Source organism: Tiliqua scincoides, chromosome 1 (genome assembly GCF_035046505.1).
Source record: "Tiliqua scincoides isolate rTilSci1 chromosome 1, rTilSci1.hap2, whole genome shotgun sequence".
In the NCBI taxonomy this organism is placed as follows: domain Eukaryota; kingdom Metazoa; phylum Chordata; class Lepidosauria; order Squamata; family Scincidae; genus Tiliqua; species Tiliqua scincoides.
The window spans coordinates 57362873-57387677 of NC_089821.1; the positions used below are offsets into that span (position 1 = coordinate 57362873).

General features: G+C 49.1%; 1 protein-coding gene across 1 annotated transcript in view; it reads right to left on the reverse strand.

Moving 5' to 3' along the window:
* Window positions 1-24805, reverse strand: part of LOC136644014 (mucin-5AC-like) — a 69728-nt gene that overhangs the window by 25896 nt on the left and 19027 nt on the right. Inside the window, exons 20-30 of the mRNA XM_066619475.1 lie at window positions 24232-24383; window positions 22826-22964; window positions 22615-22728; window positions 21816-21995; window positions 20097-20336; window positions 19786-19942; window positions 18759-18887; window positions 16256-16400; window positions 15494-15537; window positions 15218-15403; window positions 1741-13569 (exon numbers count right to left, since the gene is read on the reverse strand). Of these exons, the coding sequence (XP_066475572.1) occupies window positions 1741-13569; window positions 15218-15403; window positions 15494-15537; window positions 16256-16400; window positions 18759-18887; window positions 19786-19942; window positions 20097-20336; window positions 21816-21995; window positions 22615-22728; window positions 22826-22964; window positions 24232-24383 (13315 nt within the window). The remainder of the gene's footprint in view (window positions 1-1740; window positions 13570-15217; window positions 15404-15493; window positions 15538-16255; window positions 16401-18758; window positions 18888-19785; window positions 19943-20096; window positions 20337-21815; window positions 21996-22614; window positions 22729-22825; window positions 22965-24231; window positions 24384-24805) is intronic.

Below are 24805 nucleotides of genomic sequence, written 5' to 3' on the forward strand. Positions count from 1 at the left end.
CTGCTTCCACAATGTCTTCAGAACTGATCAGATGGGAAGGAACTTGGGAATTCCACCTGGAAAGGTGCAGAAGAGAAGAAGAGGCAGAGGGAGGCAAGCAGATGGCAACCCTCTTCTAGTTTACTAGAGAGCCGTGGAGAACAAGATCAGAATGGTTACCACTACCGCCTCCACCAGCTCAGCAACAGTACTTGAGGAGGAGGAAGTAAGTCCCCCTTCTATTCCCATTCATTTCACAAGGAGAGTGAGTGAGAAGAGGATTGGGCAGCCACTGAGTGCAGCAGGCAGTGAGTGGGCACAAGATGCATTAGGTCTCTTCCTCTTCTAATCTGTTGCTGTAAATGAATAATTTAGTTCAACTCATGCCTGAGCCATCCCTGGTCCACAGTGTTGGATGAGAACAAAAAAAATATGGGTCTGAATCACCACTCGACCATGAAGCTCACTTAGCCAAACACAATCTCTCAGCTTAACCCAGTAGCATAGCTAGAGTAGCAATTGTACTGAGCAGCAGGCAGCCTGGGGGCAACAGTTTGGCCACCCACACATGCAATTGCACCTCCCCCCCCCCATGATTGCCACTCACACCTCTTGCAAAAAGTGTCGGAAAAAAGGCACTCTTTGAAAGAGGGACAGCAGGGATTGCAGTCTCTGGCAAATTGTTCCCCTTGCTCTCGGGGCTTGGGGAGCGACTGAGGGGGGGGGGCTTGGGGAGCAAGCAGAAGGTGTCTGGGGGTGGGGAGAGGTGGCAGAGCAAGGGGAGTGAGTGGCCACAGACTCCAATCACTGCTCGGATCTCTTGGGAGGTGAGCAGGAGGGGGGCTGGAGGTGGTGGCAGATTTTTTTTATTTTTCAATTTAAAAAAAAGCAAGTGTGATGTCACACCCAGGGGTGATATCACTTCTGGAGGTGACGTGGGGAGGGACATCATTTATAAATTGCCCAGGGCTCCAGGGTAGCTAGCTAGATGACTGGAACCTAACAGGGTGATTTGGAGAATAAATGTGGTCACTAATGTACATCCCTGCTCCAATTCTCCATCTGATTCATGGATGTCCATGTCTCCTTGAAGAAACAGTGACATAGAAACAGACAATAGTAACACAAGTTTCACAGAGATCAGATAGAATGATTCTATAGAGGCCAGCTGACCACATGAGGAAATATATCAAATTCACATCTCTGCTATAAGACACCATAGCTCACGGTTCTATATAGATATATCTAAATAAAGAAGGATCGTATTCAATAAGAAGTATAGTAATGGGTGTGAAAATTCACATCCTAATTTGTCATTCAAGGTGTGATCCAGTCACATATTTATAATAGCATAGAATAGACACTGACATGCATAGTTACGCTGAGAGACAAATCTTTTGATGTGCCTTATACCAAAGAATCAAAAAGTGAATTACAATTATAAGAATCATAATAAGGAATTGGAATGTTCTGTATAATTTTTACAACTAAAAAGAATTTGTGTCAGTATCATAAAAAGAAACAGTTGAAATAGATTGTCTACCTACACAGTTATTCAAAATTCCAAAAGATCCAAGATGGTTATAAAAATACAAAACAGTTCAGTAATGGAAACAATTCTAATTTCTAATGGGAGAATAAGAACAAAAAAAGAAAAGAAAAAGCCAACACTTGGAAAGAATGGTAAAGTTTCGATTATCTAAAAATGGGGAATTCCTTCAGATACACTGAATGAAGTGAAGAGAAGCATGATTCACTTACCAATAGTAAAGGCAGAAGTGGGAGGAGGGAAGCTTTTAGTGATGGGTCCAGTAGATGGAAGACTTGAAGTAGTTGTGCTGAATTTGCTGATGGTTGTGCTGCCCTCTGTACTTATCATGATGGTGGGTCTGGTTCCAGCTGTGGATTGCAGAGATGTGGCCTTCGAGGTGGAGGTTGGCCCCTGAGTGACTGGGGGTGTGCTGACCCCACCTGTTGGTGTGACGATGACTGTGGAAAGCGGAGTTGGACGCGTAGTTGCAGTGGATTTTCCAGTGGAGACTTCTGGCTTTGTAGACAACTTTGTGGTGCTTTGGGTGGTTGTATGTACAATGGGAGGCTGTGTGGAACGTGTAGGAGTAGAAGGAGGGACGGTTTCAGTGACAGGTCCAGTAGAAGGAGGACTTGATGCAGAAGTAGTTGTTGTGCTGATCTTTCCAGTGGTCGTGCTACCCTCTGTACTTATCATGATGGTGGGTCTGGTTCCAGCTGTGGATTGTAGAGATGTGACCTTTGAGGTGGAGGTGGGCCGTTGAGTGAGTGGGGGTGTGCTGACCCCACCTGTTGGCGTGACGATGACCGTGGAAAGCGGAGTGGGATGCGTGGTGGCAGTGGATTTTCCAGTGGTGACACCCGGCTTTGTGGACACTACTGTGGTGCTTTGCGTGGTTGTATGCACAATGGGAGGCTGGGTGGAAGCTGCGGATGACGCCGGAGCAGTGCTGGGGCTATGCGTGGTGGGTAGTGTGGTCGACGTGCGGGCTGTGGTCGTGGTCGGCGGTGGGGTTGTTGGTTGGCAGTGCTTGTAATCGCAGCACTGGAATCTGACCTGATAGTTGTAACACATCTTGAACTTTCCGGTCTGGTCTGCGTTGTTGCAGATCAGCCCAACGTCAGTGTTACATTGCAGCTTCTGGCCAAGCAGAGACCAGCGGACGTCAGGGTAATCTTCTGCCCGGCACTCAATGTCTTGGGGGTTGTCACAGAACTGGCCTCCTGCTCCTCGGATGTTCTGGTAGGTCTCCCGGTCACCGTCGTCTGAGCTAGACGTTGGATGGTGAACATCAAACCAGGAGGTCCACTCACACTTAGGCCTGCAAACGGTGGTGACCTTGGTGCTTATCGTGGAGGTTGCCTGGGATCCGGTTGTGGTGTGTGGAGGTGTAGCGGTCAAGGTGGAAGTTGGTCCTTGAGTGACTGGGGTTGTGCTGATCACACCTGTTGGAGTGATGATGACAGTGGAAAGTGGAGTTTTATGCGTAGTGGCAGTAGATATTCCAGTGGAGACTTCTGGCTTTGTGGACAACTTTGTGGTGCTTTGGGTGGTTGTATGTACAATGGGAGGCTGTGTGGAACGTGTAGGAGTAGAAGGAGGGACAGTTTCAGTTACAGGTCCAGTAGCAGGACTTAATGCAGAAGTAGTTGTTGTGCTGATCTTTCCGGTGGTCGTGCTACCCTCTGTACTAATCATGATGGTGGGTCTGGTTCCAGCTGTGGATTGTAGAGATGTGACTTTTGAGGTGGAGGTGGGCCGTTGAGTGAGTGGGGGTGTGCTGACCCCACCTGTTGGCGTGACGATGACCGTGGAAAGCGGAGTGGGATGCGTGGTGGCAGTGGATTTTCCAGTGGTGACACCCGGCTTTGTGGACACTACTGTGGTGCTTTGCGTGGTTGTATGCACAATGGGAGGCTGGGTGGAAGCTGCGGATGACGCCGGAGCAGTGCTGGGGCTATGCGTGGTGGGTAGTGTGGTCGACGTGCGGGCTGTGGTCGCGGTCGGCGGTTGGCAGTGCTTGTAATCGCAGCACTGGAATCTGACCTGATAGTTGTAACACATCTTGAACTTTCCGGTCTGGTCTGCGTTGTTGCAGATCAGCCCAACGTCAGTGTTACACTGCAGCTTCTGGCCAAGCAGAGACAAGCTGACGTCAGGGTAATCTTCTGCCCGGCACTCAATGTCTTGGGGGTTGTCACAGAACTGGCCTCCTGCTCCTCGGATGTTCTGGTAGGTCTCCCGGTCACCGTCGTCTGAGCTAGACGTTGGATGGTGAACATCAAACCAGGAGGTCCACTCACACTTAGGCCTGCAAACGGTGGTGCCCTTGGTGCTTATCGTGGAGGTTGCCTGGGATCCGGTTGTGGTGTGTGGAGGTGTAGCGGTCAAGGTGGAAGTTGGTCCTTGAGTGACTGGGGTTGTGCTGATCACACCTGTTGGCGTGATGATGACAGTGGAAAGTGGAGTTTTATGCGTAGTGGCAGTAGATATTCCAGTGGAGACTTCTGGCTTTGTGGACAACTTTGTGGTGCTTTGGGTGGTTGTATGTACAATGGGAGGCTGTGTGGAACGTGTAGGAGTAGAAGGAGGGACAGTTTCAGTTACAGGTCCAGTAGGAGGACTTGATGCAGAAGTAGTTGTTGTGCTGATCTTTCCGGTGGTCGTGCTACCCTCTGTACTTATCATGATGGTGGGTCTGGTTCCAGCTGTGGATTGTAGAGATGTGACCTTTGAGGTGGAGGTGGGCCGTTGAGTGAGTGGGGGTGTGCTGACCCCACCTGTTGGCGTGACGATGACCGTGGAAAGCGGAGTGGGATGCGTGGTGGCAGTGGATTTTCCAGTGGTGACACCCGGCTTTGTGGACACTACTGTGGTGCTTTGCGTGGTTGTATGCACAATGGGAGGCTGGGTGGAAGCTGCGGATGACGCCGGAGCAGTGCTGGGGCTATGCGTGGTGGGTAGTGTGGTCGACGTGCGGGCTGTGGTCGTGGTCGGCGGTGGGGTTGTTGGTTGGCAGTGCTTGTAATCGCAGCACTGGAATCTGACCTGATAGTTGTAGCACATCTTGAACTTTCCGGTCTGGTCTGCGTTGTTGCAGATCAGCCCAACGTCAGTGTTACACTGCAGCTTCTGGCCAAGCAGAGACAAGCTGACGTCAGGGTAATCTTCTGCCCGGCACTCAATGTCTTGGGGGTTGTCACAGAACTGGCCTCCTGCTCCTCGGATGCTCTGGTAGGTCTCCCGGTCACCGTCGTCTGAGCTAGACGTTGGATGGTGAACATCAAACCAGGAGGTCCACTCACACTTAGGCCTGCAAACGGTGGTGCCCTTGGTGCTTATCGTGGAGGTTGCCTGGGATCCGGTTGTGGTGTGTGGAGGTGTAGCGGTCAAGGTGGAAGTTGGTCCTTGAGTGACTGGGGTTGTGCTGATCACACCTGTTGGCGTGATGATGACAGTGGAAAGTGGAGTTTTATGCGTAGTGGCAGTAGATATTCCAGTGGAGACTTCTGGCTTTGTGGACAACTTTGTGGTGCTTTGGGTGGTTGTATGTACAATGGGAGGCTGTGTGGAACGTGTAGGAGTAGAAGGAGGGACAGTTTCAGTTACAGGTCCAGTAGGAGGACTTGATGCAGAAGTAGTTGTTGTGCTGATCTTTCCGGTGGTCGTGCTACCCTCTGTACTTATCATGATGGTGGGTCTGGTTCCAGCTGTGGATTGTAGAGATGTGACCTTTGAGGTGGAGGTGGGCCGTTGAGTGAGTGGGGGTGTGCTGACCCCACCTGTTGGCGTGACGATGACCGTGGAAAGCGGAGTGGGATGCGTGGTGGCAGTGGATTTTCCAGTGGTGACACCCGGCTTTGTGGACACTAATGTGGTGCTTTGCGTGGTTGTATGCACAATGGGAGGCTGGGTGGAAGCTGCGGATGACGCCGGAGCAGTGCTGGGGCTATGCGTGGTGGGTAGTGTGGTCGACGTGCGGGCTGTGGTCGTGGTCGGCGGTGGGGTTGTTGGTTGGCAGTGCTTGTAATCGCAGCACTGGAATCTGACCTGATAGTTGTAACACATCTTGAACTTTCCGGTCTGGTCTGCGTTGTTGCAGATCAGCCCAACGTCAGTGTTACATTGCAGCTTCTGGCCAAGCAGAGACCAGCGGACGTCAGGGTAATCTTCTGCCCGGCACTCAATGTCTTGGGGGTTGTCACAGAACTGGCCTCCTGCTCCTCGGATGTTCTGGTAGGTCTCCCGGTCACCGTCGTCTGAGCTAGACGTTGGATGGTGAACATCAAACCAGGAGGTCCACTCACACTTAGGCCTGCAAACGGTGGTGACCTTGGTGCTTATCGTGGAGGTTGCCTGGGATCCGGTTGTGGTGTGTGGAGGTGTAGCGGTCAAGGTGGAAGTTGGTCCTTGAGTGACTGGGGTTGTGCTGATCACACCTGTTGGAGTGATGATGACAGTGGAAAGTGGAGTTTTATGCGTAGTGGCAGTAGATATTCCAGTGGAGACTTCTGGCTTTGTGGACAACTTTGTGGTGCTTTGGGTGGTTGTATGTACAATGGGAGGCTGTGTGGAACGTGTAGGAGTAGAAGGAGGGACAGTTTCAGTTACAGGTCCAGTAGCAGGACTTAATGCAGAAGTAGTTGTTGTGCTGATCTTTCCGGTGGTCGTGCTACCCTCTGTACTTATCATGATGGTGGGTCTGGTTCCAGCTGTGGATTGTAGAGATGTGACCTTTGAGGTGGAGGTGGGCCGTTGAGTGAGTGGGGGTGTGCTGACCCCACCTGTTGGCGTGACGATGACCGTGGAAAGCGGAGTGGGATGCGTGGTGGCAGTGGATTTTCCAGTGGTGACACCCGGCTTTGTGGACACTACTGTGGTGCTTTGCGTGGTTGTATGCACAATGGGAGGCTGGGTGGAAGCTGCGGATGACGCCGGAGCAGTGCTGGGGCTATGCGTGGTGGGTAGTGTGGTCGACGTGCGGGCTGTGGTCGTGGTCGGCGGTGGGGTTGTTGGTTGGCAGTGCTTGTAATCGCAGCACTGGAATCTGACCTGATAGTTGTAACACATCTTGAACATTCCGGTCTGGTCTGCGTTGTTGCAGATCAGCCCAACGTCAGTGTTACATTGCAGCTTCTGGCCAAGCAGAGACCAGCGGACGTCAGGGTAATCTTCTGCCCGGCACTCAATGTCTTGGGGGTTGTCACAGAACTGGCCTCCTGCTCCTCGGATGTTCTGGTAGGTCTCCCGGTCACCGTCGTCTGAGCTAGACGTTGGATGGTGAACATCAAACCAGGAGGTCCACTCACACTTAGGCCTGCAAACGGTGGTGACCTTGGTGCTTATCGTGGAGGTTGCCTGGGATCCGGTTGTGGTGTGTGGAGGTGTAGCGGTCAAGGTGGAAGTTGGTCCTTGAGTGACTGGGGTTGTGCTGATCACACCTGTTGGCGTGATGATGACAGTGGAAAGTGGAGTTTTATGCGTAGTGGCAGTAGATATTCCAGTGGAGACTTCTGGCTTTGTGGACAACTTTGTGGTGCTTTGGGTGGTTGTATGTACAATGGGAGGCTGTGTGGAACGTGTAGGAGTAGAAGGAGGGACAGTTTCAGTTACAGGTCCAGTAGCAGGACTTAATGCAGAAGTAGTTGTTGTGCTGATCTTTCCGGTGGTCGTGCTACCCTCTGTACTAATCATGATGGTGGGTCTGGTTCCAGCTGTGGATTGTAGAGATGTGACTTTTGAGGTGGAGGTGGGCCGTTGAGTGAGTGGGGGTGTGCTGACCCCACCCGTTGGCGTGACGATGACCGTGGAAAGCGGAGTGGGATGCGTGGTGGCAGTGGATTTTCCAGTGGTGACCCCCGGCTTTGTGGACACTACTGTGGTGCTTTGCGTGGTTGTGTGCACAACGGGAGGCTGGGTGGAAGCTGCGGATGACGCCGGAGCAGTGCTGGGGCTATGCGTGGTGGGTAGTGCGGTCGACGTGCGGGCTGTGGTCGCGGTCGGCGGTGGGGTTGTTGGTTGGCAGTGCTTGTAATCGCAGCACTGGAATCTGACCTGATAGTTGTAGCACATCTTGAACTTTCCGGTCTGGTCCGCATTGTTGCAGATCAGCCCAACGTCAGTGTTACACTGCAGCTTCTGGCCAAGCAGAGACAGGCTGACGTCAGGGTAGTCTTCCGCCCGGCACTCGATGTCTTGAGGGTTGTCACAGAACTGGCCTCCTGCTCCTCGGATGTTCTGGTAGGTCTCCCTGTCACCGTCGTCTGGGCTAGAGGTCGGACGGTGCACATCAAACCAGGAGGTCCACTCACACTTAGGCTGGCAGCCGGTGGTGGTGGGTAGGAGTCCGGTCGTGGATTGCGGAGGTGGGGCCTTCGAGGTGGAGGTTGGCCCTTGGGTGACTGGGGGTGTGCTGACCACACCCGTTGGCGTGACGATGACCGTGGAAAGCGGAGTGGGATGCGTGGTGGCAGTGGATTTTCCAGTGGTGACCCCCGGCTTTGTGGACACTACTGTGGTGCTTTGCGTGGTTGTGTGCACAACGGGAGGCTGGGTGGAAGCTGCGGATGACGCCGGAGCAGTGCTGGGGCTATGCGTGGTGGGTAGTGCGGTCGACGTGCGGGCTGTGGTCGCGGTCGGCGGTGGGGTTGTTGGTTGGCAGTGCTTGTAATCGCAGCACTTGAATCGGACCTGATAGTTGTAGCACATCTTGAACTTTCCGGTCTGGTCCGCATTGTTGCAGATCAGCCCAACGTCAGTGTTACACTGCAGCTTCTGGCCAAGCAGAGACAGGCTGACGTCAGGGTAGTCTTCCGCCCGGCACTCGATGTCTTGGGGGTTGTCACAGAACTGGCCTCCTGCTCCTCGGATGTTCTGGTAGGTCTCCCTGTCACCGTCGTCTGGGCTGGAGGTCGGACGGTGCACATCAAACCAGGAGGTCCACTCACACTTAGGCTGGCAGCCGGTGGTGGTGGGTAGGACTCCGGTCGTGGATTGCGGAGGTGGGGCCTTCGAGGTGGAGGTTGGCCCTTGGGTGACTGGGGGTGTGCTGACCACACCCGTTGGCGTGACGATGACCGTGGAAAGCGGAGTGGGATGCGTGGTGGCAGTGGATTTTCCAGTGGTGACCCCCGGCTTTGTGGACACTACTGTGGTGCTTTGCGTGGTTGTGTGCACAACGGGAGGCTGGGTGGACGCTGCGGATGACGCCGGAGCAGTGCTGGGGCTATGTGTGGTGGGTAGTGCGGTCGACGTGCGGGCTGTGGTCGCGGTCGGCGGTGGGGTTGTTGGTTGGCAGTGCTTGTAATCGCAGCACTTGAATCGGACCTGATAGTTGTAGCACATCTTGAACTTTCCGGTCTGGTCCGCATTGTTGCAGTTCAGCCCAACGTCAGTGTTACACTGCAGCTTCTGGCCAAGCAGAGACAGGCTGACGTCAGGGTAGTCTTCCGCCCGGCACTCGATGTCTTGGGGGTTGTCACAGAACTGGCCTCCTGCTCCTCGGATGTTCTGGTAGGTCTCCCTGTCACCGTCGTCTGGGCTGGAGGTCGGACGGTGCACATCAAACCAGGAGGTCCACTCACACTTAGGCTGGCAGCCGGTGGTGGTGGGTAGGACTCCGGTCGTGGATTGCGGAGGTGGGGCCTTCGAGGTGGAGGTTGGCCCTTGGGTGACTGGGGGTGTGCTGACCACACCCGTTGGCGTGACGATGACCGTGGAAAGCGGAGTGGGATGCGTGGTGGCAGTGGATTTTCCAGTGGTGACCCCCGGCTTTGTGGACACTACTGTGGTGCTTTGCGTGGTTGTGTGCACAACGGGAGGCTGGGTGGACGCTGCGGATGACGCCGGAGCAGTGCTGGGGCTATGCGTGGTGGGTAGTGCGGTCGACGTGCGGGCTGTGGTCGCGGTCGGCGGTGGGGTTGTTGGTTGGCAGTGCTTGTAATCGCAGCACTTGAATCGGACCTGATAGTTGTAGCACATCTTGAACTTTCCGGTCTGGTCCGCATTGTTGCAGTTCAGCCCAACGTCAGTGTTACACTGCAGCTTCTGGCCAAGCAGAGACAGGCTGACGTCAGGGTAGTCTTCCGCCCGGCACTCGATGTCTTGGGGGTTGTCACAGAACTGGCCTCCTGCTCCTCGGATGTTCTGGTAGGTCTCCCTGTCACCGTCGTCTGGGCTGGAGGTCGGACGGTGCACATCAAACCAGGAGGTCCACTCACACTTAGGCTGGCAGCCGGTGGTGGTGGGTAGGACTCCGGTCGTGGATTGCGGAGGTGGGGCCTTCGAGGTGGAGGTTGGCCCTTGGGTGACTGGGGGTGTGCTGACCACACCCGTTGGCGTGACGATGACCGTGGAAAGCGGAGTGGGATGCGTGGTGGCAGTGGATTTTCCAGTGGTGACCCCCGGCTTTGTGGACACTACTGTGGTGCTTTGCGTGGTTGTGTGCACAACGGTAGGCTGGGTGGAAGCTGCGGATGACGCCGGAGCAGTGCTGGGGCTATGTGTGGTGGGTAGTGCGGTCGACGTGCGGGCTGTGGTCGCGGTCGGCGGTGGGGTTGTTGGTTGGCAGTGCTTGTAATCGCAGCACTTGAATCGGACCTGATAGTTGTAGCACATCTTGAACTTTCCGGTCTGGTCCGCATTGTTGCAGATCAGCCCAACGTCAGTGTTACACTGCAGCTTCTGGCCAAGCAGAGACAGGCTGACGTCAGGGTAGTCTTCCGCCCGGCACTCGATGTCTTGGGGGTTGTCACAGAACTGGCCTCCTGCACCTCGGATGTTCTGGTAGGTCTCCCTGTCACCGTCGTCTGGGCTAGAGGTCGGACGGTGCACATCAAACCAGGAGGTCCACTCACACTTAGGCTGGCAGCCGGTGGTGGTGGGTAGGACTCCGGTCGTGGATTGCGGAGGTGGGGCCTTCGAGGTGGAGGTTGGCCCTTGGGTGACTGGGGGTGTGCTGACCACACCCGTTGGCGTGACGATGACCGTGGAAAGCGGAGTGGGATGCGTGGTGGCAGTGGATTTTCCAGTGGTGACCCCCGGCTTTGTGGACACTACTGTGGTGCTTTGCGTGGTTGTGTGCACAACGGGAGGCTGGGTGGAAGCTGCGGATGACGCCGGAGCAGTGCTGGGGCTATGCGTGGTGGGTAGTGCGGTCGACGTGCGGGCTGTGGTCGCGGTCGGCGGTGGGGTTGTTGGTTGGCAGTGCTTGTAATCGCAGCACTTGAATCGGACCTGATAGTTGTAGCACATCTTGAACTTTCCGGTCTGGTCCGCATTCTTGCAGATCAGCCCAACGTCAGTGTTACACTGCAGCTTCTGGCCAAGCAGAGACAGGCTGACGTCAGGGTAGTCTTCCGCCCGGCACTCGATGTCTTGGGGGTTGTCACAGAACTGGCCTCCTGCTCCTCGGATGTTCTGGTAGGTCTCCCTGTCACCGTCGTCTGGGCTGGAGGTCGGACGGTGCACATCAAACCAGGAGGTCCACTCACACTTAGGCTGGCAGCCGGTGGTGGTGGGTAGGACTCCGGTCGTGGATTGCGGAGGTGGGGCCTTCGAGGTGGAGGTTGGCCCTTGGGTGACTGGGGGTGTGCTGACCACACCCGTTGGCGTGACGATGACCGTGGAAAGCGGAGTGGGATGCGTGGTGGCAGTGGATTTTCCAGTGGTGACCCCCGGCTTTGTGGACACTACTGTGGTGCTTTGCGTGGTTGTGTGCACAACGGGAGGCTGGGTGGAAGCTGCGGATGACGCCGGAGCAGTGCTGGGGCTATGCGTGGTGGGTAGTGCGGTCGACGTGCGGGCTGTGGTCGCGGTCGGCGGTGGGGTTGTTGGTTGGCAGTGCTTGTAATCGCAGCACTTGAATCGGACCTGATAGTTGTAGCACATCTTGAACTTTCCGGTCTGGTCCGCATTGTTGCAGATCAGCCCAACGTCAGTGTTACACTGCAGCTTCTGGCCAAGCAGAGACAGGCTGACGTCAGGGTAGTCTTCCGCCCGGCACTCGATGTCTTGGGGGTTGTCACAGAACTGGCCTCCTGCTCCTCGGATGTTCTGGTAGGTCTCCCTGTCACCGTCGTCTGGGCTGGAGGTCGGACGGTGCACATCAAACCAGGAGGTCCACTCACACTTAGGCTGGCAGCCGGTGGTGGTGGGTAGGACTCCGGTCGTGGATTGCGGAGGTGGGGCCTTCGAGGTGGAGGTTGGCCCTTGGGTGACTGGGGGTGTGCTGACCACACCCGTTGGCGTGACGATGACCGTGGAAAGCGGAGTGGGATGCGTGGTGGCAGTGGATTTTCCAGTGGTGACCCCCGGCTTTGTAGACACTACTGTGGTGCTTTGCGTGGTTGTGTGCACAACGGGAGGCTGGGTGGACGCTGCGGATGACGCCGGAGCAGTGCTGGGGCTATGTGTGGTGGGTAGTGCGGTCGACGTGCGGGCTGTGGTCGCGGTCGGCGGTGGGGTTGTTGGTTGGCAGTGCTTGTAATCGCAGCACTTGAATCGGACCTGATAGTTGTAGCACATCTTGAACTTTCCGGTCTGGTCCGCATTCTTGCAGATCAGCCCAACGTCAGTGTTACACTGCAGCTTCTGGCCAAGCAGAGACAGGCTGACGTCAGGGTAGTCTTCCGCCCGGCACTCGATGTCTTGGGGGTTGTCACAGAACTGGCCTCCTGCTCCTCGGATGTTCTGGTAGGTCTCCATGTCACCGTCGTCTGGGCTGGAGGTCGGACGGTGCACATCAAACCAGGAGGTCCACTCACACTTAGGCTGGCAGCCGGTGGTGGTGGGTAGGAGTCCGGTCGTGGATTGCGGAGGTGGGGCCTTCGAGGTGGAGGTTGGCCCTTGGGTGACTGGGGGTGTGCTGACCACACCCGTTGGCGTGACGATGACCGTGGAAAGCGGAGTGGGATGCGTGGTGGCAGTGGATTTTCCAGTGGTGACCCCCGGCTTTGTGGACACTACTGTGGTGCTTTGCGTGGTTGTGTGCACAACGGGAGGCTGGGTGGAAGCTGCGGATGACGCCGGAGCAGTGCTGGGGCTATGCGTGGTGGGTAGTGCGGTCGACGTGCGGGCTGTGGTCGCGGTCGGCGGTGGGGTTGTTGGTTGGCAGTGCTTGTAATCGCAGCACTTGAATCGGACCTGATAGTTGTAGCACATCTTGAACTTTCCGGTCTGGTCCGCATTGTTGCAGATCAGCCCAACGTCAGTGTTACACTGCAGCTTCTGGCCAAGCAGAGACAGGCTGACGTCAGCGTAGTCTTCCGCCCGGCACTCGATGTCTTGGGGGTTGTCACAGAACTGGCCTCCTGCTCCTCGGATGTTCTGGTAGGTCTCCCTGTCACCGTCGTCTGGGCTGGAGGTCGGACGGTGCACATCAAACCAGGAGGTCCACTCACACTTAGGCTGGCAGCCGGTGGTGGTGGGTAGGACTCCGGTCGTGGATTGCGGAGGTGGGGCCTTCGAGGTGGAGGTTGGCCCTTGGGTGACTGGGGGTGTGCTGACCACACCCGTTGGCGTGACGATGACCGTGGAAAGCGGAGTGGGATGCGTGGTGGCAGTGGATTTTCCAGTGGTGACCCCCGGCTTTGTGGACACTACTGTGGTGCTTTGCGTGGTTGTGTGCACAACGGGAGGCTGGGTGGAAGCTGCGGATGACGCCGGAGCCGTGCTGGGGCTATGTGTGGTAGGTAGTGCAGTTGAGTGTCCAACAGTTGGTGTTGATGTTCCACAAGGTGTATACGTGCAGCATAAGAATTTGATCTCATAATTGTAGCAGATTGGTGGTGTCTGATCCTTGTTATTGCAAATTAGTCCATTGTTTATTGTACACTGTATCTTTTGGTTGAGTGAATCTATCTTTTCGTTTGGATAGAGTTTAGCTCTGCATTCTACTTTGTCTGGTATTTTGCATAGATTATATCCTTCGGCTCTTATATTTTCGGGTGTTTCATAATCTCCATTGTGTTCTCCAAATGTGGGGTAGGTCACATCATACCAGTCTGTCCATTCACATTCTCTGTGTACACATGTTGTTGTCTCTGGCAGTGTAGTGTATTCTATCAAGGAAGTAAAAAAAGTAGTTTCATTTTGTAATCATCAAGTCAACACTATATCTTCCAGGTTGCCAAGCTGTTTTTCTTTGAAAAGGCCCCTGGTAGAGCCTCTGTTTGGTGGTCTCTGGCCTGCTTCAGACATAGTTGCACTGTATTTTTTACTAGAAAACAGAGGACGATGCCTTACTTTGTCTGAGGACTGTTGAACAGAGGTCCTGTTGTGGGTCTTTTTGCAGAAAAAAATGTTACAGCTCGGCAACCCAGAAGAGTTGGTGGTGACGCCCTATATTATCTATTGTCAATTGGTTCATGACCCACTTTTGTAGGGATGTGAAACCCGTTTCATACACAGGGCCGAAATTTTCATTCATGGTGCCTGTTGAGGACTGGACGTGACCTCATTAAGCAGGAAGATATGTCATTAAACAAGTGATGGCCAGAATGAAGCACTTAGTTCTCACATGGAAACTTATTAGCTTCAAATGACAGAAGAGAAGTTGTGCAAATCTTGTTCATATTTTCGAGATATGAGAGAGCCCAATTATCACGCTGGGAGAGCCTAATTATGACACAAGCCGGATAAATTGCTTTCGGGGGTTGCATCCAGCCCACAGGCCTTATGTTTGACGCACCTGCACTTGTCAGTCATGAGCCATAATTTGAGAAACACTGGATTAGTATGTATATTGGACCCTTTCACTTTAATAACATTCCTGAAAGTTCAAAAAATAAAGTTCACTAAAAGCTACGAGTATTAATGAACTGTGGCAGGTTTTTTTTTTAAGTTTGGATCCTAAAAAATTATTTTAAATTAATTTCTATACAATATACTGAAATGTGCCAGTCATGTAATTATCGGATCCTATTTTCCTGTGGAAATAAAGAGCACATTGCATCATGTAGTGTTTTTAATGTTTTGCTATCATATTCATAGGTAGAAGAAAATGCGTAACATCTCCTTAGTGAAGAAGGTGTCTCCAAGGCCACTTAGAGCCCAATCCTAAGGGCTTGGAGTGACCACATCAAGCTCTAGCGTGGAATCTGAGTGCCATAAATGTGCAGTAAAGCCAATTTACTGCACTGCCTGAGTAGGGAGCACTGGTGCCAGCCCAGTGCCTGCTGGCACTGGGCCCAGTGATGGACAGACACCGTCAGGAGCAAGGGAAGAGCTCCGGGTGGCAGTAAGGACTTTTGGGGTGAGGGAGGTGTTCAGGGGCAGGGGAAGGGGAAGGGTGGGGCTGGGTGAGGAACTGGCCGAGGAAGGGAGTGGATCCGCCAGATCATATCCTCCATTTTGGGCTATGCAGCCAACACAGAGGCTCTTTTGTCTGCGCCAGCAAAATAGCTGATGCAGACTTGAAAAGCCCCATTGACCTTGGCAGAAGGGGACAAAAGTCCTCTTCTCCCGAGGAGACCTCTGGCAGTGTCATTTTGGCGCTTCTGCACCCAGCGGCACCACAAGGGATAGGATTGGGCTGTTATTGTGCAGAGAGATGCCCGTGATTCTATGGAAGGTTATCTGCTACATACTTGTCAAGAGGAAGTTGTCTCCCCACCTTCAGGAGTAAATAATGAAACTAATACGTGGTGTGTATTATGTAACATGCTGTGTTTTTTTTTTAAGAAAAGTTTTAGCTTTTCACAGAAATACCTGTTCCAGTTGATGTTGTAAACGTAAATGGTGGTGCTGTGGTAACTGCAGTGCACTTGTAGAGTTCTCTGACGATTGTTCCGTTAACATCACAGGTTGCACGAATGCACCAACCCAAGCCATCTGTGGTGTTGTAGATGACATCCTTGTAGATATATGACTTTCCTTCATAATAGCAGTAGCATGCTGAAATTTAGAGAATAAGGAAAGTCTTGTTAGGCAAGGTGTCATATGAAATGGTTCCTAAGGTCCCATTAATAAAATTCTGTAACTTACCCTCAGCATCGTAGTGACATTCTTTACCTCTACTGGTACACTGACTGTAAGAAATAACAGCAAAGTGTGAGACTGAAGATTCATAAAATGACACATTGCTATTTATTTTCTACCTAGTTCTTCCTGAAGGTTAATTTCATGGTGTGTGATTATTTTGAAAACAGTAGTGTTCAGCTGAAATGTACTTTTGTAAGGACATGCCCTCTGACATTTCATAGATGAAACAGGGACTGTCATGTAACATCTCTGAGGACCCCTGTGAATGGCTCTTTTCCTATCACATGCATTGCTGAAGGCTTTTCTATGTTTGCTGTACATTGTTTTTATGTTGCCTGTAATCACTGGTCCTGTGTAGGCTGCTAAAGCAGGTGTGATAGTAAATCCACCATAATAATTTTTCTGTTACTTATTTTTATTTTTATTGTATCCCCAAGTTTTGCCTCTCTAAAAATGTTTAGGAACATTTATGGATATGAAGGAAAAGATGAATGGAAAGGAACTTAATACATGCATGCACATATGCAATGAAAGAGTGCCTCTTGCTTACTTCTTTGTCCCTATCTATCTCTCCCAAGGAAATGCCTCACCTTGCTAGTTCCGATTGGGCTGTAAGTCCCATCAATTTTTGTGGGACTTATTTCTGAGTAGACATACTCAGGACAGGATTGCACTGCACACCTCATATTTTGCGCTGAGAACACATGGCTACCAAATTCTACTGTGGTTATTTCCTCTTGATATTGTCAGGCAGCACATGCTCACCATGTTTTACATGACTCTCTTGAGTAAAAAGTTGTTCCTACTGGATAGTAGGTATCAGGAGGCTCATAACAGCCACAAACGTCAACACATTTCATCTCATCTTCGTTGAAAAAGGGCTTATTTGCTGGACAGTATGGGTAGCAGCCTATGAGAGAGATGGTGTGAAAGAAAAAAGAAATATTCAAAATGGGTCATTGACATGTAAGCAGCACCATGTCAGTTTTCCTTCCATTTTGTCTAAAATGTGAAATAACAGATTTATTTCTGTAAAAGTTGGGATTCACTCCTCACCACTACCCCCACCAGAAAAATGATAGTCGTTCTCTAGGGTTTCTGTGAGGTGAAAATCAAATACCTGCTTTTCAGTGGTTCATAATTTAGCAAAAAAATCTTGACAGAAAAATTCAAAGAAAGTTAAGAATTTGCTTTTAACATTTGGATGGTTTAACAGTTTTGAAGACCAGGATTCCATTTCCATAATCTTATCTCAATCTTATCTTGTTGGCTGCTGTTTTGGTCTTATGATGATTTTCTGATGGTCTTATGATGATTTTATTTTTGTTTATATTATTTGCAATTTCGCATGTGCATGAATACAATTATGCACATGCAAATACATGCAATTGCATAAATGCAGTTCCCCATGAGGTAAGGGTGACAGATAAGCTTTCACAGTACATAAATATAATTCCTCTCTCTCTCTCTCTCTCTCTCTCTCTCTCAAAAAGGCTTTCTACTGTCTGGAAACATTACTTCACAATACAGCAGCTGGTTTATTAATTGAAATGAACAGACTGGATTATATTTCGCGAATGCTTAGAGATTTTCATTAATTGCCAGTTAATTTCTGCATACAGTTCATTGTGTTAGCTTTAACTTTAAAGAGTGTGGGCGCAATCCTACCAGGAGGCTTGCGCTATATCCAGCGCAGGATAGGGGCCAAAAGTGGCTCAACCAGAAGCAAGGGGAAACTTTCCCCCTTAGCTCTGGGCAAGGCGCCCTTGCCCCATGAGTCTCCTCAAACTTGCGCCACCTCTTGAGGTGGCACAGGTCTGAGGAGAGCAGAGTGGCTTCAAGCCTCTCTGATCTCGCTGGGAATGGGGGTTGGGATCTGGCATAACTGCTTGATCCCAGCCCCACCTCCCGCTCCCCGCCTGCCCCTCTTGGGCCACCCACTGCCCTACCTCCCCCCACCCAGGAATGCCTGCCTCCTCCCTGCCTGCCTCAGAGCCTTGCATTGGCCGAACTGGGCTGACACAAGGCTCGGTGCCTCCTTTGGCATGAAGGCTTGTCCGGTGATGGAAAGTTGATTAGGATTGTGCCCTTTTTAACTTCAGAAGGAATGTGTGTAGGATTTAACCTTTATTCTGGTGGCACTTGTCTCTGAAACTCTCATTCCAAAGTGAATGGCTATTTCACTGACTTGTCAGCAACAGGTAACAACTGGAAATGTTGAAAATATACCACTTTTCAACAAAAAAGTGGTTTGCAAAGCATTTTACATAGCTAAACAAATGATTCCCTGTCCCTATAGGGTTCACAATCTTTAAAAAAAAACAAAAAAACAAAAAAACAGATACCAGCAACAGCTTCTGGAAAATGTGCCATGCTGGCATGAAGAGGGACATTTCCTTTCCCTCTGCTAAATGTAAGAGGACACCACCTGAAAAAGATACCTCTTTGCCCAGTTATCCTGGCATCACATATCAATTGAATTTATGCTGTTCTTACACATTGCTTTTCTCTGACTTTTTCTGTGCTCTGTGAACTGTTTTTTTAAATTTTTGATAGTATTGGTTGTTTGACATAAAAATGGTTTCAAACAATGAGTTGTAAGTCAACTTGAGAACCATGCACTTGAAAAGGTTAGGTAGAATACATAAATACATAAAAAAAAATACAAACAGTGTGTCACATGAGCAAACTGTGATCTGAACTTTGGATGTCTTTTTCTTGGCTTAGAAATAACTACGGACCCCTCTGAACTGAACTGGGGGTTTGGCAGTGGGGAGAGAGTTAACCTTTTTCCCTCATGCCATTTCTCTATTGAAATCCATTTCCCCAGCTGTTATTAGTCGTGGGGGGGACGGGACACCTTGGTATAATACTGGTATCATCTTTTTTTCTCCAATACCAATTTGGGATAGTGACATTTATATTCAGGACACACTGCAGAAGGAAAAGGTGAATCCTTCTTCAGTGCTGTAGCCCAGATCCACTTCAACACCAACATAGCTGCTTTTAAGGAAAGAACACGATTTCAGATGTCTCATCTCATGTTTCAGGTCTAACCTGACCCTTTGTTTGGCAAACAATTAGCAAACAATTTGAAGCTGAAGCATATGGGAACTGAAGAAGATAACCTATTGAAACTGTGTTACTATGTAACCTATTACATACCGTACAGTAGTTAATATAATAAGTTATTATATTCATGTTATTTCATGGTATTTCATTTTTAGCATTTTAGACTGCCCTTAGTAATAAGATATTAGATGCTTACCTTCCAAGCCAGGTAACTGATAAAGGCATCTCCCACTTGGGTTCCTACATGTCTTCATACACGGGGCTCCACAAGGCTTGTAATGCCAATCACATTCTCCTTCAGCATTGTAATAGTCACAGAACATTGCTAAGGGGAACCAGGAGAAAAATATTTGAATGAAATTTTCCATTATGGACTTATATTACTGGCAACACCATTAAATTAATTGGGCATGCCATAGCAATGTATGCAAACTGATTAGAAGACATCTATTAAAATGACAGGATTTTCTAATGAACACAATATAGTCATATCACCCATCAGTTTGGCAACATATATTGGGTGATCACTGATTTATTATAACATATTTTACATAGTATCCATGGTATTACAAAAGTCCAGACATCTTCTTCAATGTGCTATCTAAAATTTTGTCAAATATTCAACATTTAAAAAAACCTTAAAACCAATATTTCATCTTTCCTCTTTGGGCAGCCCAGTCCTAAGGTGCCCTTAAACTTCTGGAACTAGAGTTCCAGCAGCGTAAGGCACTTTTTGGCAGCTGCAAACGTGACCCACCATTGGGAGTAGCTGGGCACTGCTGTGAGTGGTGAATGGTGGCAGTGGCCTGCCAACGGATCCGTCACATACACTGGCACTGGTAAGTGAGCATGGTTAAGGGAGGGGTGAAGAGGAAGGTGGATGGAATGGGGGGAGGAGGAACAGGGACGGGGGTAGGGGGATATGGCAGAATGAGGGTTGAAAGGGAGCGGTATCAGTGGTAGTGGCACCTCAATCTACTTTCCTGGGTCTACTTGGTTATGTGCCAGTGACATTGCTGGCACAGGTCCAAGTAGACCCATTCTAGTGCCAGAGGCTTATCCCCATGTAAGAAAACAAATGTTTCCAGAGGAGACCTCTGGGACTGCTCCTCCCAGCAGGATGCAGTATGTGCTCCAGTGGTGTGGCTGTATCAGCAGAAATTGAAAAGGATAAGAGGTAGCCCCTAATTTCACTGTCTATTTAAGATAGGGTTTCTACTCACGACAGACTGATGGTGATCTCCACGATATGCATACACCAAATTCACTACAGGCTTGAGCATAGGCAGCTACAGCTGTACAAAAACATTCACAGTCTCCCCCAGTGTCACAGGCACAGGCATCAGTCACACATGCTTCATAGTATTTAGTTGGTTCAACCTATTAAGAAATTAAAGAGGGCACTCTGAGTGAGTTTTCTTGGTGTTTCCTTATCATGTTTCCAGCTGTGACAATTCCTTCTAAAAACTGTTGAGTAATAGAAGTAGCAGGCACTTCAAAAAATTCTAGTAGGAAAATATAGGATTTGCTATACCTGAGAGTGGCAGGCAGCGAAGATCTTACTGTTGATGATGCTGCATTGCTTCTGTGACCAGGCCTTTCTGTAAGGGTTCTTGGAGCAAGGATCCTTGGTGCATTTGGCATCAGGGCACGTGGGAGACACCTTCCAACTGTTTCCAAACTCCATCACATCACCTACTATAGACTGACTCCGGGTAGTGAACTCATTAATTCCATTGTCATCATAATTCCCACATAAACCACAGACCTGACCCTGCACAGATGAAAACATAAAATAGTAATTGAACAATAGATAATGTGCATGGACTTCTTAGACCAGCTTAATGTTTAACTTTTCCAAGGCAACCAATTAATATGTCAGTTCAATAGATTTACTATAGGAAAACAATTTTTTTTAAAAGTTTAGAGAATAATAGCTAATAGGAAAAAATGTATTTGGTATCCTCTGCTAGAACATTATGGGCCCAATCCTATCTAACTTTCCAGCGCTGGTGCAGCCATTCCAACAGAGCGTGCACTGCATCCTATGGTGAGAGGGTAGTCTTAAGAACAGAAGAACAGCCCCACTGGATCAGGCCATAGGCCCATCTAGTCCAGCTTCCTGTATCTCATAGCGGCCCACCAAATGCCCCAGGGAGCACACCAGATAACAAGAGACCTCATCCTGGTGCCCTCCCTTGCATCTGGCATTCTGACATAGCCCATTTCTAAAATCAGGACGTTGCATATACACATCATGGCTTGTAACCCGTAATGGATTTTTCCTCCAGAAACTTGTCCAATCCCCTTGGAGGGCTCCTCAAGGTAAGGGAATGTTTGTTCCCTTGCCATGGGGCTGCATTGTGGCAGCATCGTTGCAGGAAGGTTGGATAAAATTGGGCCTCTAGTCATCTGGGCCAACGGAAGAGTAAATGTTTGCAAGATAGGATCATGTATAGATGTTGAGCTATAGCAGGGGTGCCCAAACCCTGGCCCTGGGGCCACTTGCGGCCCTCGAGGCCTCCCAATGCGGCCCTCAGGGATCCCCCAGTCTCCAATGAGCATCTGGCCCTCCGGAGATTTGTTGGAGCCTGCACTGGCCCGACGTACCTGCTCTCAGCATGAGGGCAACTGTTTGTCCTCTCGCATGAGCTGTGGGATGAGGGCTCCCTCCACTGCTTGCTGTTTCACATCTGTGATGCAGCAGCGGCAGCAAAGGAAAGGCCAGCCTTGCTTTGTGCAAGGCCTTTTATAGACCTTGAGCTATTGCAAGACCTTCATTCATTCATAAAAGTTCATCTTTAATATATTCATTTATGTAAACATGTAAATTTATTCAAATTTTAAATGTAAATTAATTCTTTTTTTCCCCGTCCCCCGACAGTGTCAGGGAGATGATGTGATCCTCCTGCCAAAAACTTTGGACACCCCTGAGCTATAGCAAAGTCATATTCCTGAGTGCCTACAGCACTTTTTATTATATGGCTGCAAGATGTAGACTGCTTGAAACTGTGTCTATATGGAAGCAGCTTCATGTGATTTGGCCCCAACGGATGTTCTGGCCCCAATGGATGTTCTGTCCCTATGCCTTGTTCAAACATCTCTCATAGCAGCTTGCAGCTGCAAGAAGCCAAATCATTCAGTGGGACCCAATTGGTTTTCGGGTCTTAGTTCCAGGTATTGTTCTTTTAAAATCAAAATGCAAAAAGAACATAAGAGTGCCTGTGGTACTAGGCAATATAAAGAGTCTCACCTTGAAATTAGGACTTAGTTTGATAAATATACTTGTTTTCTTGTCCCACAGGAGAATTAGCCCATTGGTAATCTCAATAACCAAAAAGATGCCCATGTAGCGAATCCGGTAGGGTATCTGACCTCCATCACCTCTTTGAACTACCTCATGGTGGTTGTCACTAAGGATCAATTCATAGCCCTGGGGAGCAAAATAAATAGTGGGGAAAAAATTATAATATTCAAAAAGAGGAAGACTAGTGTATATTGACACTTGCCATTGAAATGGTATCACTTGTTGTCAAAGGTGATTACATGCCGACCTCCATAAACAGTGTCAAAAATTTATGGGGCATGGGCAACAAATGACCTAACTATGCCACTGCCCTCTGCACATGAGGACTGTGTCAAAAGTAAGTTTATTTTTGTTCCAACTGCTTTCTTGAATATACAGTAGTTTTACTGAGTTTAAATGGCTAGTTTCAAACTTGAAAATACAGGCAAGAACTGGGACCTATGTGCTTGTATGCACTTAGTGGGATGTTTAATTTTTTTTTTTCCTGTTTGCACACCAAGGAATGGCTGGTGTTTGAGAATCACAAGTGCAAAACCCTTGAGTGCATGAAAGTAGTTGCATGGTTCATTGGACTCTTACTGTGAGGCTTACAAAAGATAATTTTTATTTAGAAAATTATTTTTTCATGAAGTTATTTATTATGAAAGGTGTTCTTTGAAGTCAGAAACCTAATGTAAATCTAATCTTTCCTGGCAAACATCAAACCTTGTTACTGTTGCACAAAGGCTCCAGCAGTGCCACTCACCTCCAAGAAGACTTTAATAGATTTTGAGCAAGTGGTTCCAGTTGTGCCACAGGGAACATTTTCAGTGATGACTCTGAATGTGCCCTGGGTGGAACTGTTCTGCCCACAGTAATCCTAAGAGGGGGAGTGGAATAAGGACACTGGTTATTTCCCTCTCTGGCAAATGTAGGTTATTTCTATGTTCAGAATGCCAAGGCAATTATTTAGTTACCTGGACTAGTGTATATTGACACTTTCCATTGAAATTGTATCGCTTGTCATCAAAGGTGATTATATGCCCATCTCCATAAACAGCACAGGTTCCTAGGCACCGCTCTGTGCTGCATTTCCACATCCTGTCTTTACATACGCTAAAAAGGGGGGAAAGACAAATTTTAAAGTGACACCTCTGTACAAATATAAGCTACCATTCATTAATTTAATACTGGGTGTTCTAGCCTTGCAAATATCTCCTGAACTAATCATAGGTAACATATGAAGAGGAGAGAGAGAGAAAGGGTACATAAAAAAGAGATAAAATAGCATTATTTCAAGTACGCTCTGGGAGAAATTAAGAAATTAATTATCAAATTGATAAACTACGTTGTTTCTTTTGTGGGTAGCATAAAGTTTAGGCCACTTAAGTAAATGGAAAGTTCAATGCCCAACTTGGCAAAAGGGAATCCAGGGTCACAATCCTAACCAACTTTCCAGCACTGACATAAGGCAATGCAACTCCAAAGTAAGGGAACAAACATTGCCTTACCTTGAGGAGGCCTCTACGACTGCCCCCCAACTGCAGGATGCAGCACATGCCCCATTGGCACAGCTATGCCTGTGCTGGAAAGTTGGTTAGAATTGCGCCCCTGGTCTCTTGCATAAAAATAGCCTGATTGGTTCTGATATAAGGCACTGCTTTCTATCTCCATGAGTACTTATGCTAGTCAATGGCTGATTATGGGGTGGGGAGTTTCTGAGATGAAGACAAAGAAATCCAGTTCATTTTATTTAAATCATGATTACTTGGGTCATTTCACATATTATAGCATGCATGGGTATGCCACCAAGTGGACATTCTACAGAGAGCTTCAACTAATCCTATTGTTCTTGTATACCAGGGATGTCAAACTCATTTCATACAGATGGCCAAAGTCAGCAATCATGGTGCCTGCTGAGGGCCGGAAGTGACATCATTAAGCAGAAAGTGACATCATCAAGTGGATGATGGCCAGAAATAAGCACTTTGTTCTCACATAGAAACTTATTAGCAGCAAATGACAGAAGAGAAGTTGTGCAAATCATATTTTCAAGATATGAGAGTGCCCTTATCAAACTGGGAGAACCCATGGGAGCCAGATAAATTGCTTCTGGGGGTGGCATTCGGTCCACAGGCCTTATGTATGACACCCCTGCTGTATACTATATGTATTTGCAAACATACCTCTGTCACAGTTGCACTATATTTTTAGGTGTACTCTGAAAACAATTCTTAAGTATAGGTTTTAAAATATAAAATATTAGGTGGCCTGTACGCTATCTGCTAATCCACTGTTCAAATAATATGTATGCATAATGCTAGTCATATTTGAATGTGTGAGATGAAAGAAACAAGAGGCATTCTCTTTAACAAATACTTACCAGGTGTTACAGTCAACTTTGATCTTTTCTCCTGGCTTATAAGTGGCATCATTGTGAATACACGGACACTCTTCCATAGCAATGCAGCCACCTTTCCCATCTGACACAAGCCCAGCAGGGCACATGCAGCCAGAGACACACTGTGTGCTATACTGTAATGGCCAAGAAGAAGATATCAAAAGAGAGAGGATTACACTGATAATCATAAGACCTACTTCTGTCTCTGCTCCAACTTAAGTAAGAGTGGTTCAAATAAGCACTTTGTTCTCACCTAGGAACTCAACAGCTGCATGTAACAGAATAAAAAAATATGCAAATATCATATTTTCAAGATATGGGAGAGCCCAATTATCACACGGGCCACCTTTTCAGCAGTGCTGCTTCTGCCAAACAGTGTTCCCTCTAATTTTTTTTTCTTTACCATGGAGCAAAATTAACAACTCAAGCAGTACCTCACCACTGTAATCTTAAAATAGTCAATGGCCAGTCTGACTTAACTATAATGACCACGCCACCTACATCCTCCCTCAACCAGTACTCACTCCTCTAGTGCTGCCTCCCTTAACCACCATAC